The 17,947-nt window shown below is 30.6% G+C and overlaps 1 protein-coding gene across 1 annotated transcript; it reads left to right on the forward strand.

Moving 5' to 3' along the window:
• The first annotated feature begins 354 nt into the window (after nucleotides 1-354).
• On the forward strand, nucleotides 355-5,662 carry LOC111038307. The gene is made up of 4 exons (XM_022321350.1): nucleotides 355-572; nucleotides 2,876-3,073; nucleotides 4,444-4,589; nucleotides 5,450-5,662. The coding sequence occupies exons 1-4, from the start codon at nucleotides 443-445 to the stop codon at nucleotides 5,660-5,662; spliced, it is 687 nt and encodes a 228-aa protein (XP_022177042.1). The 5' UTR covers nucleotides 355-442.
• The last annotated feature ends 12,285 nt before the right edge of the window (nucleotides 5,663-17,947 follow it).

Raw genomic sequence — 17,947 nt, forward strand, 5'->3', positions numbered from 1 at the left:
AAATCCCTTTTTAAATTATTATATTGTGATTTTGTTCTCTCGTGTAAATTGGTATAATACACATATGACTTCAACGTTACAGCAGTGGTAGGAACTACTCCCACCACCACCAAACCGAGGCGGCTTATAAAACGACACACAGGGCGCACTGCTATAGTAAGGCCAGCGAAACTAGGCGGGTGATTTTAACGCCCCGGTGGCTTTTTTTCGGTAGGGCAATAATAGTGTAGATTGCCCTACTAGAAAAACGCCACTGGGGGCGCTAAAATCACCCGACCAGTTTCGCTGGCCGTACTATGGTCATTCTTGTGGTAACAGTGCATTGCCATTAACTGCAACATTTTTCTCGTTAGCAGTAGACCTGGACACGTTTTTATTGACTTTATTCCGTCCGGTTTTTTTTTATTTACTGTTCATATTGAATTCTCAATTAACTCACAATATGATGAAGTACATCGAACAAAATATATTACTCTTGCTGGCCATCACCTACTCTGTGCTGGCAGCCCCGCAATATTTAAATGTGACATCACAGATTAGCACCGAGAATGATGTAATCATCCGTAATCATAGTGAGTAATGAGCATTATTTATTATTTTATACATTTTATAAGTTATAATTTAAATTTTTAAGACAGTTATTTTATTTTAATTTACATGTATTTTATTTATTTGCTTTACTTCATAATCGTACTCCCCTACCATATAACAATAACAATAGTATTGATAAAGATTTTATAATAATATAATATATTGTAGGTATATTAATCGAACTTGGTGATTTTTATTTTTTTAAGCTTTTATATTTTACATTTAAAATGATCACATATTGTTTTATGTATTTAAAAGATTACCGTGTGTTGTATTTAATTTATAAATGAGCAAAATAGCATATGTTTACCACCAGTAAAAATAGATTGATTTTATCTCCTCTGGAACCTTTTTACCATAGGTATAAAAATAATCCGGACGTATTTTACCCCTCTCCGACCTGGTAAAAACATACTAGGATAGTTTTACCCCAGAGAGTAAAAACATTCGAGGATATTAGAAAACACCGGTTTCGATGTCATGTTGTTGCGTGGAGATGCGCAGAGTTTGAGAGTTCTCTTGTTGAACCGAGAAAAATATATTATGTGAAAATTGTACCTATAACCTATATGTCAGTGTTTAAAAAGAAAGCGTTCGATTTTACTAAAATTTTTCCTAAACTCTTTTCGTAAATTAAATTTTTTGTCTTTTAAATGTCAGAGTAAAGTGGAGGTCTCACGTTTATGGTTAGTAGCGACTAACCCCGACAGCTTTTATCTAGGCGGACGGATATATAAAGCGTATAAATAACAACCAATGCCTTTGAATATAGTTTTAATTGAACGATGACTAAGGATGATGGAGAATGATGTAATGTACAAAAAGCTACGGATACGGGCGTCGTCGGTAGTCACGAGGTTTTCGAGCGTTGAGGTCGTGATAACCGGAGACGAGGGTCGAGAGAGACGCTATTGGTTATAAAGCAGTGGGTGCGTACCGTTGAGCGAGATGAAAACTATGATGACCAACAGCCCAACAATGTTACCAATTCCGGGGGGAAATCATGTGATGGAGGCTCACCATAGTAATATTTAATTATCAATGCCAATCGATATTGGATTAAAATCTATCTCGTGGCACGGCTACAGAATAGCTATGCATATTGTATATTATGTCAATGTTTGAAAAGAACGCGTTCAATCGTTCCTTGAACGCAAATGACTTTTTTTCGTTCATATAATGTCCATTCGATTCAAATGTCGTAGTTAATGTCGATAATAATAATATTTGATATCTAGGGATTTTCTAACAACACTGAACGTGTAATGAACGCGTTCTTTTTTCAAAGAACGATTTCTACTTTCTTCTAATAAACGAGTTCATTTTATGGGATAATGAACGTGAACTTTTGAACTCTCGTGAAATAAACAGTAACAATAGTATTAGTACAAACAATATTATACACTTATAGTAGCTTGGTGTTCTGAGGTCAAGCATCAGCCATTATCACTAGTTTTCGGATGGCTGGATGGGTGACCACCGGGTTTTTAGTGACAAATCCTCGCCACATATATACGTGTTCCAACCGGGTGCCAGTTAAAATCGCGAACAAAAAATCGCAAAAAACAAACAGCGAAAATGAAAATCGCCAAAGGTTTTAACAGCGAAAACAATAATAGCGAAAATTAAAATATTCTTTTATATACATTTTACCTAAAAACCTTAAAATACATCAAAATACTATAAAAAATACAATTTAACTTTGATATTTTTTCTAAAATTATAATATATATAAGTATATAAATTCCATTGCGAAAATGTTACGAGTGAATAACTGTACGAATATGGCAACGGTGAACGGACGGAATGCGGACTGGTGTGACTGGTGATTTGTACCTAAGTACAAAATGACATTGATTATCTAGGTATCATTATTATTTACTATGACAAAGCTTGACAGTTGTTAGGTTCAACTTCGGCTTATCTTTATTACGTGATCCAAGACACAAGATTACAAAATTATACTATTGATTATCTTTATTACTTATTAATTATTATATTATAAAGGTATGCACACTAACGAAAATAATTTCTTACTTGTCGCTTGTCGCTATTATTGTTTTCGCTGTTAAAACCTTAGGCGATATTCATTTTCGCTGTTTGTTTTTCGCGATTTTCACATGGACTCGTTCCAACCGTGAACCAAACCGTTCCCTCCACATAGTAAAATACACCTACTAATAACCCAGGCTAATGACTAGGATGTATATAAGCTCGACTAAATAACAAATATAATAAAATACATTTATAATGTAATGCAGTATTTTTTTCTTGTGTATTTCAGCTCAAGATAGTCTAAATGGACTATTATGCCCTCCAATCGGACTTAGGGATACATTTGAGGTGTCTACAACACAAACAGCGACTCCAGTGTACGGATTCGCTTATATGGAAAGAGACAACCTACTAAGTGCATCTCCATTATTTCATTTGTGGCTAGAACGTTCAATGCTAACCAAGGGACATTGTATTGACATTCAGAGTATGTACAACGAATCATTAATATTACCGCACAATGGGAAAGGAAGGGCTGAGCTAGAAGCTAGAGTAAAACTATCCCCGCCTAAATTTATGAGCATATTATTTTTACTATAGCTTATGAATTATGTATTACTCGTAACTAAAAAGTTTAAAATAAAATATAGGTACACTATAAACGTACAATTGCCTATTAATGTCGCTACAAGTTGAATAGATGATTCTACTGTGACAGTCTTAGAAAGTTTACACAGAAAGCAATATATATATTTCACATTTTTATTTTGTATATTTATAATTTATGTATATAAATTGAAGTGTGTGGGCTTTAGGTACACATCTGTCATCGGCCTTAATATAACATCTCTTTTTATTTCTATAGTAAAATTGTAAAAATCTGGTGGCGATTTTTTCAGAATTTTCAAATTCTATACAATTTGAAAATCTTCTTTTGTATTATCGTTATCACTTTAATTATAATAATTTTCGTTGGGAGGGGGTGGCTGTCTATAGGTACTCTGATTTTATCAACAAAAATGACTTCACAAAGTAGTGTCTCATTCCTCGTAGAATTGTCTAATTTAGACTTATTACAGGCAGCATTAAACTCAGATTTGTATCTTATATCAACTAATTAAAAAAATTGATATGTATTAAAAAGATTAAGACCGAGGTCAGTGCGGTCTGTAGAATAATACCTTCAATTACTTTTAAAAAAAAAAAACCGATGAAATTTTGTTGGTTCTGCTTAGACAGGATCATTATTTCCATATAGTCTATTTTTGTGGACAAAATGACATTGACCCGGGATTGATACCGGGAGCCTTCACACAGCCTATGTCAATTATTAAACAAGTATCGCATTTATAGCATTAAAGATTATTTAATTATAACAATCATAATTCAAACATAAGATAACCGAAAATTTGCAGCAATTTATATAGGTACTCAACACCTACTTAATTTGGAGAAAAATAATTAGCCAGCAGGGTAGGTATCCACCGATCTTATCACTCCCGAGCGAACGTCTATGTCGATTTTGAGTTTTTGTAGGATATCATTTCCACAATATCAAAATAATCCTATTAAATGTTGAACGATATTACAATGTATTGTTGCTTCCTTCCTTATAGTTTATAATCTTTCCTATTATTACCTTATAGTATGATACTCGATGATCCTCCCACAATATAAAACTACGGTGGTAATAATAGCCAATATGTACTGAGTAGATACCTAATATAATAGGTACATGATGTAAGTACTCAAACGAAAATGTGTTACCACCATTACTTATGTCAGCAACAATTAATCCTAAGCAAAAGAAATTAATCATATTATGTATGTATTTATTCTGTTGTTATGCTTTATCAGATATGGTACACAGACAATTTGAGTGTTTGTCAAAGGAAAATCCGAACAACAGGATATTAGCCGACCTAGGCTTTAAGTTTATGTCATTACTTGAACATGTAGTTAATGAAAAATCCCAAAATAAAAAATCATTCTACAGATGTGCCGTGAGTATTCTATGTTAATCTTATTTTAAATCATAATTAAAAACGAATAGGTGTTAAGTGGAAATAGTACTACTAGCAAACGATAAATATGCGCTCCCCCCCCCCCCCAACTCATCTAGTCAATATAACTTGACTTATAATTTTGCATAGTGAAATGAATTAACCATACACCATTTAACGGTTTGGGGAATCACATATAATATACCTACCTATTATATTTGTATAACAATTATATTTGATATTGGTACTATGTTATACATAACGTCCAATCGTCAATTAACACCAATCAACAACTATCTATTCTTGCTGAAAAAAAAAATTGAACGAAAACTCATTATAAATTTTATATTTAAAACTTCTAAATACACTAATCAATATTATTGTAAAATGTGTAAACAATCTACAGTTTAAAAATGGTCATAACTTACTTAAAAATAATAACATCAATAAAATCCTCCGAGATGCTCTAGATAATATTATTGCTTTTACACGGTACATTACCTAAGTGGTAAATTCGCTCTAATATTAGAAATTACAGAGAAAAATATATTATTGTATGCTTAAAATTTGATATTTTTTACGTTAAGACGGACACAAATTAAATACCCTTATGGCGTCCCCTTATAACAGATGATCTAATAAATAATAATGATTACAAGTTATAATATTAATAATGGTAATGATCTAAAGGCAATCTCTCCATACAAATAATAGAAAAACTAATAAAAAAGTTGAAACAGAAAAAACTACACATTGGTGAATCCGAGTTATTCAGATAGAGATTATGCATAATAAATTATAATAAGATACTGTTGATTAATTCTCTTTCCCTACATCTGAGTTTTTCGTTCTGCCCACAGATGTACGATGTGCAGGACAACGAGGAAGAGAAAGTACGAATAATACGTATAGCAATCTCGAAGGGAAGAAAAAAAGAATTACATGTAAACCAATGCGAAGGACTCGCCAATCTGTTGGGAGAATATGAACTTCCATACGTCTCCGAGGGCCAAAGGACTTGGCTCGATGGATCATTATATTTATACATGACAGGAAGAAATCCTGATATCTGAAAATATAAACCAAATGAGGTAGGTATACCCTATTGGCTATTACAACCTATACAATTTTCTAACTTCAATATACGTACAGGTAATTCAATATTATTTTGTTAACATGTCTTAACTAACCAATAGGTAATATAATATTTGTTTTGAAATATTAAAAAAATTGTAGATGTCATTCTTTAAACAAAATATTTATATTTATTTTATTTTTATTTTAAAATTCAGATTCTAAGCGGTTTACATAATATTTAATAATATAGTATTGATTTTACAACGATGTATTTTTTTATTTGTTTTTTTTTTTGGTATAAAAAACTTCAATCTTCAAGACGTATGAGTGGGTTTCAGAAACATAATTTGATCCAATTAGTATTTTGGTGAGAAGAGAGAGTCAAAAATAAAAAATCACATTTACTTTTTAAAATAATTTGGAAAAACAATCATCCAACAGTTATCTACAAAAAAAATGTTGGTTTATAAGACGAAAGTTTAAAAATTTTGATGACATCAATTATTATTCATTCGTGGAAGAACGATTTATCCTCCTCATACGGTTCTTGTTATTAATTTATTATTATACAATTTTAACATATCTATAATTACTTTAATAGATGTGTTAAACTAAAAATATTAAACCTACTTTAAACTTTAGTCTCTTAAATCAAATCTATTTTGTAGATAACTGTTTCACCTAATAATAATTGTTTTCTTCCAAAAACTCACTCATAGCTGAAATTGAAGTATTTTTATAAAAAAAAAACGAATAGAAAAATACATTGTTGTAAAATCAATATATCATTATTAATTATATAAATCGCTCCGCTCATAATCTAAATTTTAAAAGAAAAAAAATTAAATAAATATTCAATGTAAAGACGGACTAATCTTTTTCAAATTTTTAATTATTTCAAAACAATTATTATATTATTAGGGGGTTAAGAAATGTTAACAAAATAATATTAAACCACTGAATACTGATAATGACTTAATAAAATTTAATTACTATTCATCAAATGTAGTGTACAGCAGATCGAATTTTCTAATTTGTTTTGATAATGATAAATAATAATGTATATTATACAATTATTAGCTTTATTAGGCCATTAACAAAGATTTATCATGAGAATTTTTGTGATTTTAATGAAATTGTGATGTATACTCAAATTAGAAATCTTAATTTTCGATGTTTAAATATTAATTTTATGCAATTGTATTTACAGGTGAATGATCAAACAATAAAAATGCCATAGATGTACTTACGATATCCGGTTGGCGTTTACCAGACTTCCGTTACAACTGCTACCACTGCGAGTAATTCTGTGCAATAAAAAACATTGTGCAATGATTAATGATAATAATTTTTTGGTTCACCAATAAGGTTTTTTTTTAATATCAAATACATTATTTAATGTTACGATTTTTTCTTAAAAATCTTTTTTTTATTTTTCATTTATTTTTTGTCAGTAAATATTATGTTCTTCATACTATATCCATCAAATGATTGATAGTATTAACAATAAAATTATTATAATTTAACAGTGACCTTTTATACATGTCAGTCCAATACTACATAGAAATACTGAGCTTTAATCAGTCAGGTTAGGGGGGGTTCTTGGGGTTCAACCCCTCCCCCCGAAATTTCAAGAAATAAATGTTATTATTTTTTAGTTTGGTTTGATTAAATTTCTAGCATTTCCATCGTAATATGAATTACATTCTCGTTTAGTGCTCGATCAGTATCTACAATCGTCAATTGATACATTACATTGATATTGACGAAGTCTTTAGATGTTTGAAATACTACCTCTACAATTAGATTTTATATTATAAAAATAAATGTTTTTAAAAATAATTTAAATTATTTTAATAATGACGTTTTTTATGTGTACGCGCCTGTAATCAATATACTAGGCACATTATATTTTAAAATGTCCAAAACGGCTTTGGGTTCGTTACCATCATATCTTCTGTACGAAGTATAGACATAAAAAAAATTATTTTAGATATCGATTTATATTGAACTCACAAATTGTGAATAATTTTTTTTTTAAGGTGACTATTTCGTATTAAAGACCTGCAGTTGTTCCGCCGTGACCTATAATATACATTATCATTTGAATATGTGTCTACTGTACATTAAGAATCTCGTTAAATGTATTGTTACTTTGATAATAAATTATTATAAACAGTATTATTTTTATAGTTTACCGGCTGATCCCGTGCACTTTTTTGCCCGTTAAAAATGCCAACTCTATATGAGACTCGATGGTGATAATGAGAGCAGTATATTAATAATAATATGCTTACCTGCTGTCTATTATTGAAATAATATGTTTTATATTTGTTTTGATTGCGGACACGCCGATGAGCGACTATGAGTGCAACTTGGCCACCTTGGTAGGCAATGTGCGAGAATTCAATTTTATGCATGCTTATACCTGACCTGCCCGACGAACCATTGCGGGCAACCAGTAAACAAAAAAAAAAAAACCATTTCTACTAAATATATTTATATTTCTCCTATGACCAATAGCAACCGTATGTAAACAAATATATTTTCTTCGCAAATCTTAAAATCTCTGTTTGAGCAACTCCCCGTGGATCGGACCTATCGGGTCCAATTGTAAATCTAAACCATCCTGCAGGATTGTGTCTTGTTAGATGAGAAAAATAAAACTGTACTCACGCAGTTTTTCTGGTAACGACAACGGAAAATGGAAAATGAAATCGTAATAATCGAATAATCATATTTCATATAGATAAATCGTACATCTTTTCTCTACTAGGTATATCGACTATTGCGTTTTATGTAAAGGGAGGGTAATTACGGCTATAAATAAAATCGAACGGAATAAAAACGATACGAAAATTATCACTTTACAAAATTTAAACTTTTTTGTATAGTAAACATAATATTAATACCTATAATATTCAATACACGACACATTTCTCCATGTTGATCCATTTTTTTGGTATTGGCCGGGATCCCCCCCCCATTTAACGATTAATAAAATTATGTCATATGAACAATTTTACAAGCTAAATCTTGCTGTAGCTTTTTCAATTCGAAAAAACATCTCGGAACTCAAAAAAAAAATCATTAAAAAAGTTTAAAAAAAAAAAATTTTAAAAAAAGGGTTTTTCCTCAATTGATGAATACATGGATATACATTTTTGGCTCCATTTTTGTATACATAGATTGTGTATACTAACTATAAGCAGTCCTGTAAAGTAATTGGGTAAAAGTAATCGAACACTTTTTAAGTACTCAATTACGCGTATTTTAAATACTTTTTTAAAAGCACTTGAACAAAGTATTTTAATTACTTTCTCAAAGTAGTTATCTGTATTTAAAATCATATGCTAATTTTTAAATACTCGTTGGTCTTATTATTATATTGGTCGTATATATTTTCTATGTGAGTATTAATAATAATCGCGTAACAAATTAAATTAAGATTCTATTTGTTTACACAGCAGATGTGTTTACTTTGATAGCTACACCAAACGGTACATCAGTGTGAAATACTCTATAAAATGAAGTAAAATCGGTTCTTTTGATTTATAAGGTGAAAAAATGTATTTATAAAAAAATGTTTTTAATGTATTTGTATTCGTACTAAAATACTTTTTCCCTGCTTATTCAAACACATATTTGCGATAGATGTATTGATTTTACTATGATGTTGATATATTTTCTTTGTGTCTTTGTACACGATATAAAGTAAAAATTATGCTTCAGTAGCATTCGATTTGATATTACAGACGTCATGTGGTAGTTAAAAAATTTGTTTTTCTATAAGTGACGATACAAAAATGTTTCATTTATTCAAATACTTTAAAAATATAAAATACAAATATGATTCTATAACAATTAAATAATATCGAAAATAAGTAATGGAAATATTTATTTATTCGATTTTTAAATAAGAATATTGACGACATTCTCCAAAATCCCAAAAATATGCAAATTATTTTGAAGATAAAAACTCATACAATTTTTTATATTCATACCTATGACTTGTAAATTTAATACAATGTTTCTTATAAATTGTTATTATTGATTTAAAAAAAAAAAAGTTGAGCGTAATTTAGAAAGCTGTAAATATTTTTTTTTGATCGCCGAAGTTTAAGTGTTGACGATCTATTATAATCTCGTATAAAAACCAATATCTTCTCATCATTCTCATCTAACGAGTTTTTAATTTGTATGTTATTCAAAAACGATTATACCTGAAAATACTTGATATTTTCATCAAAGTTTTAAATTATAATTTTAAAAACTTGGTATTCGATATTTTATATATATTATTATTAATATATTAATATATTTTGACACTTTCTGAGCGAATTATAGATATTTTTAATGAGCATTATGTACATATATATTTTTTTCTTAAAAAATTATAATTTAACATGCCATTTGTCGAATAAAATATAAAAATGAATTACTTACCTTCCTTGTACTCGCTTGTTCATTAATATTGTCAATGAAATCTTTTTGCAAAAAGTTTGCTTGTTCCGTCACATATAAGCTGACGAATATCACAGACAATAACATCAACACCCTACCCATGGTTTGCAACTTTGTAGCTTTAAACTTATTATTTAACAGAATTGAATTAAGAAATCACTGTTACTGCTTGTACTATAGGTCTATAGCAGAAGTAGAATGAACTTCGATTTTAAATATTTACCATTTATATGGGTACGTCTGAATACTCGAATTATATAATCGATAAATCGATGAACTACACCTACATATATAAGTCATCATTTTTCGAAAACGTTATGAAAAGATTTCTAGTATTTTCATATCGAATAATCAATAAAAAAATAATATCAAATTATTGAATAAAAAATCACTATTCGCACACTTAAAGTATAAAGTATAAAGTCTAAAAGTAAAAATAAAAGTAAGTCTTATCTGATTAGTTTGAAGTGATTGCTTGAAATGAAGATAATATTTAATTAAAAGATTTCGGTAGGTAACTGATAATTATTAAATTAAATGTATATTGTGTTTTTTCAACTTGAGCAATTATTTTTTTTTTAATAAATCTGAACGTTAGTCTAATTTTGAAAAAAATCAAATTGTTGTTGAGTTCTGGTTTAATTATTCATGTTATTTGATAAAATAGTAAATGAGCTTTAAAATAAAATAAAAATACCTTAACAAGTTGAATAGTCTAATTAAATATTCAAAAAATACATAGTAGTTAATTTTTTTATTAAATACAAGTGATATTGCCCATAACAAAAAAAAATTGGAAGTCGTTCTTCTGTACAATAGGTGTCTATAGATGGGTCGTTGTAACGAGTTTTGTTAAATTTTTCAATTCAATTTTAAATTTACATATTTCTTAGAGTACACATTATACCATTCTTAAGTACCTAACACGACAAATTAAATAAATGTGTCAACAATATTGCCGGTTTTGAAACAAATCGCGCAGCCTCCCTCCACCCAGCCCCATGCTCTATCATAACCTTAACCTTGGGAGCCGCAAATTTATGAAGTTAATTCGAGGTGAGCCACATTGTAACGCAATGTTTATAAAATGAAGATACATTTTTCATTTTAAATCGAATGGAGGAACTCTGGCGTGGTCCAAACACACAGTGATTATTTTTGGGTATACATATTAAAAGCTCCGTCACCAGGGCTGCCGTGCCAATCTATACCTAATAACGACTGAAATGATAACGAAACCGGCGGCAATAAAAACCACTATTTTACCTTTCTAATGACATTATATATTTATTAATTTTAGTCTAAGTTTGGTTCAAGAGCCGCACGAAATTGATTTCAGAGCCGCATGAGTTGCGCCACTGCTTAAATGCATCAAATGTAAGTCCTGCATGCTGAATATAATGTTAAATTATATAAATATTATAATTAAATAATATAATATAATGTGAGTCGGGAGTCATAAGATTTTGCAAAAAATCGGTTAATATAAGCTGCACACTTCTGTATTTGATTGATGAAGTTTGGAATGGACTTGAAGTTTCGTTTGCCTTGTATGTTCCCAAGATGATGCTAGCCACGAGTTTGTTGTCTCCGTTTTACCAAACTACGACAATACGACATAGCAAATGTTCGTTCACAAGTTTTAATAGTGTGCCGTTAGTTTTTAAAGAAGAGTAAATTTAAATAATATAGTCAAACCTTTAGGTAAGAACATTATCTATGCTTAAGCGTCGGAGAATTTTCGATATTTTAATTTTCAAGCAAGATACGAGTATGTGAAATAACAAAAATCAAAAGTGCTCATATCTCGATTGAAAATTAAAATACCCAAAAATACACGGACGCTAAAGCATAAATACTGTTATTACCTAAAATGTTGATAACAGGTCAATTCACTCTGATTATTCAAACTAGTGAACGAAAATGTACTAAGATGTGTGTAAGACGGAGACAACAAATGCATTGGTAGCGTCTTCTTAATGAAAATTGCAATCTCGTTTAAATTTTTCAGAGGTGATTTATGTTAACCACATTTCTTGACTAAATACTTACTAATCGCTTCACATTTATTTATAAACTATAACTAACGGAGAATACTTCTATCCGTACTATAGTATCGACAATAGGACACTAAAGATATTGCAGTCGAATAAGGTGATCGCTTCAGTAGTACTTACTCTACCTACTGGCTACTTCCCGATTTTTTGCTTCTATCACCCAGGCATACGTTTTCTCCATTGGATACTCTACTCAATAGTTTTATTATCTCGTCTTCAAAAAATATTATTCGATTTTATTTTTGTAGTGAGTCTAGTATACACGAATAGATATGTCCCATAGACAAGAATACTTTTTTTAAAGTTAATATAATACAATTATTATTGATGATACATATAGGCATCATATTGCATAAACATTTACTTTTCATTTTTAACATATAACCTACTGTCTATTTAAGTATTACAAAAAACAAAAATATATAATTTAACTTAATTTCAAAAGGTTAATAATTAGCTTAAATATATATTTTAATATTTTAACTTAACTGAGTAAAAAAAAAAATTATGATTACTGTTGACTTTCAACTTTTTAAAATGTTTTCTATCAACTCAATTAAAAATCATCATTAACTTGCACAGGCTTGCGAAAAAGTGTCTTAATAGACAATTAGAGTTGTGTTTTTAATTTTCAAACAATGCATAGTAAAGTAATAGTTTAAAAAAAAAATGTATATATTGGTTTACAGCTATCTCCAGGAATGATTTTCTTCCGTCGATAAATTGAAAAACCGCAATTCGGGGTTGTAGTTATGGCGATTACACGTCACATGACTATCATGGCTTTGACTTGATACGACAAAAACGTGTTCAAATGCGGATTATCATCGCTCCCATCACAGAGTGGATATACAATGGTAAAATTATATTCAATATTATACAATGTATATATTATTAAATTTAGATGTTTTGCTTTTGTGTTACGTCCTATAACATATTATATTTAATCGCCTCAATTGCATTTATTTTAAATTCGCGTTCCTAAACAAAAATATCAATACGCGTTTTCAAATGACTCGATTTACACGAAACGTTACATGGGCTCGTTTCAAGACGACACATTTATATACAAAAAATCAAAAACGCCAATCTTTTGCCACTCGTTGAGAAACTTTGAAGTAAAAATATATTGTTATGCATCATGGCACGTATGACGACAGAGTTCATTACCAACAATCAATGATGCTTTCCCATGTACTGAAACGAAGAGTTATACTTATCAGTTATCAGACTTAGTACTTACGTACTGCCGCGGAAGCAATGCGAAAGCAGTTCCCGCGGCGTCGTCGGTTCAAAACTGGAAAAAAAAAAGTTCTTACCTACTACAGTTGTGTTAAAGTCGAGTGATCCTTGTCATAGGTGAGTAGGGCACTGCAATTGATGGGCGACTGTAAACTCTGCCAGAATACCGGTTAGACAAAAAAGGTACTGAAAAGGTATAATGTACACTTTTATATTTTCTTACCTGTAATGGATACATGGAAACTCTGCCAGTGCCAGTGCTTATGGACAACTTAATAATATATCTCAACTAAAGAAGCTCAAAAATCCAAAATGATAGTGTTAGAGAACGTTATAAATAGTTATGATTATGGATTTATATTGTACTGAGATGTCAGAATATCTACAAATTGTATCTCATCATTTTAGTTCACAGTTCCACATTATATAACATAACATAATACACCTAAGTGGCTAGATACATATTTTATGATTATTACAATTATTTAATATGATAATACATTATTAATACTTACACATGACGTCATGACAATTCGGATGATTTGTTCTGACGATTATTATTTTTATTAATTTTTGTATATTTTTTTGGGATATTATAGTAATATACCTACATGATATCTGTCCTATATATTATATACATTAATTTTATTCTGTGACTTGATTTTCTTTACTGACAAAGTTTACATGAACTTAAATTAATTTGATTTTTTCACTGGTGGAGTATACATGAACCCAATTTTACCTGTTTTTTTCCTGGCGGAGTTTACACTAACGTAAATTCATATACGTAAATTACTTTCGAGGCTTTTCTATTAAAATTGTGGTTAAGTTTCTGTCTATTGGTTCCGAAATTTTTAAATGGTTGTGATTTTTAAAACTATCTATATTCTATACAAATAATATAATCATTACATTTCAAAAAACACACGCTTTAACTGCGCAACACACCGCATCGATTAATATTAAAGATAAAATTAGTACTTTTCGCTCGTCGTTATCAGATGTTCACGTTTTCGGTGAAAATTACGACTCACACACACACGCACCAACGTTCATTTACTTTTTACACAAAAGAATTGCCTAATGCCTACATAAATGTTGTGCGGGTACCTATACATTACATAAATTAATTTTTTTTAGTTTAATAACATATAAATATGACTTCAAATTTTTAACGAATTGGTTAGTTAAACCTACCATCAAATCGACCATTACCACTTCGAATTCCGAATTGACTTGTGAAAATGAAACCACTTTAACAAGCCTTATGGGACCCAAGACTTGCAACTTTGTTATGGATAAACTCATCAAACCGACGATTAAAAGAAACTTCCAAAGCACGAGAACAAGGTTGGTTTAAAGGCATTTTTGATCAAACGTTGAATCCTCAGGTCTTACAAAACGATGTCCTAGAAGAGGAAGATACAAATCATTAAAAAAAAAAAGAAAATTTTAAATACATAAAATATATTTTCATCATTTAGATATTTGAATTGTATTATACTATTGTAAAATTGTAATTAATAATATCTAATAAGTATAAAAAGCAAAAGTATAATATTGACATGTTTTAGTTATAATATACTCACTATATGTTGCCGCCACGACGGCACATTACTACATTAGCCGTAGGTATGCCACCGGCCGGCTCACACACACATACACGCACACAACATGTTATTTGTTTTTATTTAAATTATAATATAGCTTTGATTTTCGTTATTATTGTATTTAATTGTGTTGCGAGTTATAAAATATGTAAAACCGGTCGCTGACGGCTCGCCGCTCTATGCAGGAACGATTATCACGGCCGCCGTCATGTTGTCTCGACCGTATCAACTCGCGCAAAAAATGTTATTAAAAAGGTTTTTATGTGAAAATTATCATTTTTTTTGTTCATATAATTATTGTGAGCACTAGAAGGGCTTAATCCTATTATTATTATTATTATTGTTTTTTGGTGTTAATCGCTAAAGGCATTTTTGCTTATTATTCTACTATTGTAAGCCATAAAGGCCGCAGATATTCATATTATTGTTACCTAATTTATTATACTATTGTCGTGTATTTATTTTATATTTTTATAGCATAGGACCAGCTGGCCAGTCTGCGTCCACAAATTGTGAGTTTTTTCTTGTTATTATTTATTTATTATACATTTAAATCTTGTGAGCCATAAGGGCCACAGATATTTTCTAATCATTATACTATCGTACCAAAAGGGCCGCATATTATTTTTATATTTTATATTATACTAGTTTATACGAGTTTACGCTCATAACAGCTTAAATAGCTGCGAAATATGTATTTTGTATTCTGTTCGGCCAGAAGGGCCAGATATATTTCATTTATTACTAATTTGTATACTGCTGGCCATAAGGGCTTCAATTATTATCACATTTATATTCATACGAACGAGCAGCTCAAATAGCTACGCTATAATATCATATTTTATTCCTTTCGGTCATAAGGTCTGAGATTTGTTATTATTTATCATACATTTGTGTTATTATTATTATTATTATTATTTGCTGTGATTTTTATATATTTGTAAGATTTATTATTATTGAAATAGTGTATTATACAGCAACCAGTTATCCACCTGAAACGTGTTACCATTTATTGTTAGTTATCTGTAAACACACTCACACATATACACACCTAACACATAGCTCACTAGTATTTGTGCGGCGAACCCAACCAATTCTAGTTGAGCTATAACACATATTATACACAAATTTACACAAGTCGGTCGGTCGGTGTGTTAGAAAAGAACGAAGTCTTACGGTCGCCGGGCGCACAGCCTATTAATATCTGTACCCGGCTCGCAAACTATACCTGTCTTGAAATGTTTGCTATTAAAACTATTTAAGTAATTAATGCATGTATTATATTGAATACAGTTAATTAATAACTGGGGTTAAGTAATAAAAAAAATTAAATTTAAACAATGGTATACGTACAACGGAAAAGATCCGTATTTTTAAAATATTTTTCCACATGTTACTTTTTCCAAATTCTTAAATTGCAATATACAATTGGGGAGGGGGGGGGATAAGTTTAATTTTCGGTAATTTTAAGATAAATTTCATGAAACAAACTTCAGTGTGTTTGGGCAGTAGGTAAAAATCCTTAGAATGAGCCCTTATGGGGCCTCGCTATACCATATATTTAAGGAGCAACATTTAGGCAATTTCCAATCTTTTCGTCGCCGCCCGGGATCTAGGTGTTAGTCGTAAGTGAATATTAGTGTGCGTGTGGTTCAATGCGGGTACCGCTTCCTTCCGCACCATCAACGCACGCACTCGCACTCACATGTCATTACGTATATTATCATCATGAAAAATTGTTTTTTTTTTTCACTCTAACATACGATTCTAATTCTAACAATGCGTCTCAATGGTTACCTTGATTTGCATTCTGACAGAATATTCTTTTTTTTTCACAACATGTACGAGGGATCCATCGAGGCACATTTTTAAAATTGGACTTGGTTAGTTAAATATTTAAGCTTGAAGATTTGCAGATTTTTCATTTTTTACAATATTTATTGTAATTAAAATTAAAAAACTTAAAAATATAGCTAGGTTATTCCCTCGTACATATTGTGGAGAATCCAAAAATTTTTACAGAATGAAAATCGTGATAATTGTCGACACGTATCGTTGGAATTAGAAACAGTAGTTTTTGACAAAAAAACATGTGGTGACGAGGCCCCTTATATAATGCACATATACCTATTTCGATTGTTTTACATTTTTAATGACGTTTATCGATTTCCCCATGGACCTACACAGACTGGATACTTATAAGTTATAACTAGACATACTCGAACTCGTCTTTCGTTTTACATTTATTGAATCGCAAAAAAAAAATTCACTACATGCACCGGTAGAACGTATCCAATCCACTGTCGGTGAATTTCCGACCACGTTCGATTTTTACCAGAGATGACTTCGATTAATATAAAGACACTCCAGCTTCACAGGTTTTGGCTTTAAAATCAACAAAAGTTAATTTATCTATTTTTGATCATCACGAGACTCGTAGCTGCGATACACAATCTACGACACACGGAACTATGAAATTGTAGGTAATAACATGATATATGTTGATAAATTATTATCCATGGTAATAACCGGGCACGATAGCTGCGACCGAACTCACCAACAGGATATGATAGCGCCATCTAGCGTCCCGGCTAAACGTCCTTAGTCCGACGATCGCTAAGTTTAGCACAAATGGTCGTCACTCCGTCACGTGCTTGTAACTGACCGAATTTCCTATATATATACTACTTGTCGATCACTACACCATCGGAGGTCCATCGTGGGGCAACGTCCAAATTCGCCGTATGGTGACCAAAATTAAAAAAAAAAAAAAAAACCATGCTCCGCCGGGCCCCATGACCCAAGGCCAGGCCGAGCCAGTAGATGTCGATGCTTCCACTAATGTGATGTGTGTCGGCATCGAAATGATATGGTATGTAAGGGTTAACTAATCACGTTTGTCCACGAG

The sequence above is a fragment of the Myzus persicae genome, unplaced genomic scaffold, assembly GCF_001856785.1.
Source record: "Myzus persicae strain clone G006 unplaced genomic scaffold, MPER_G0061.0, whole genome shotgun sequence".
NCBI classification, from domain to species: domain Eukaryota; kingdom Metazoa; phylum Arthropoda; class Insecta; order Hemiptera; family Aphididae; genus Myzus; species Myzus persicae.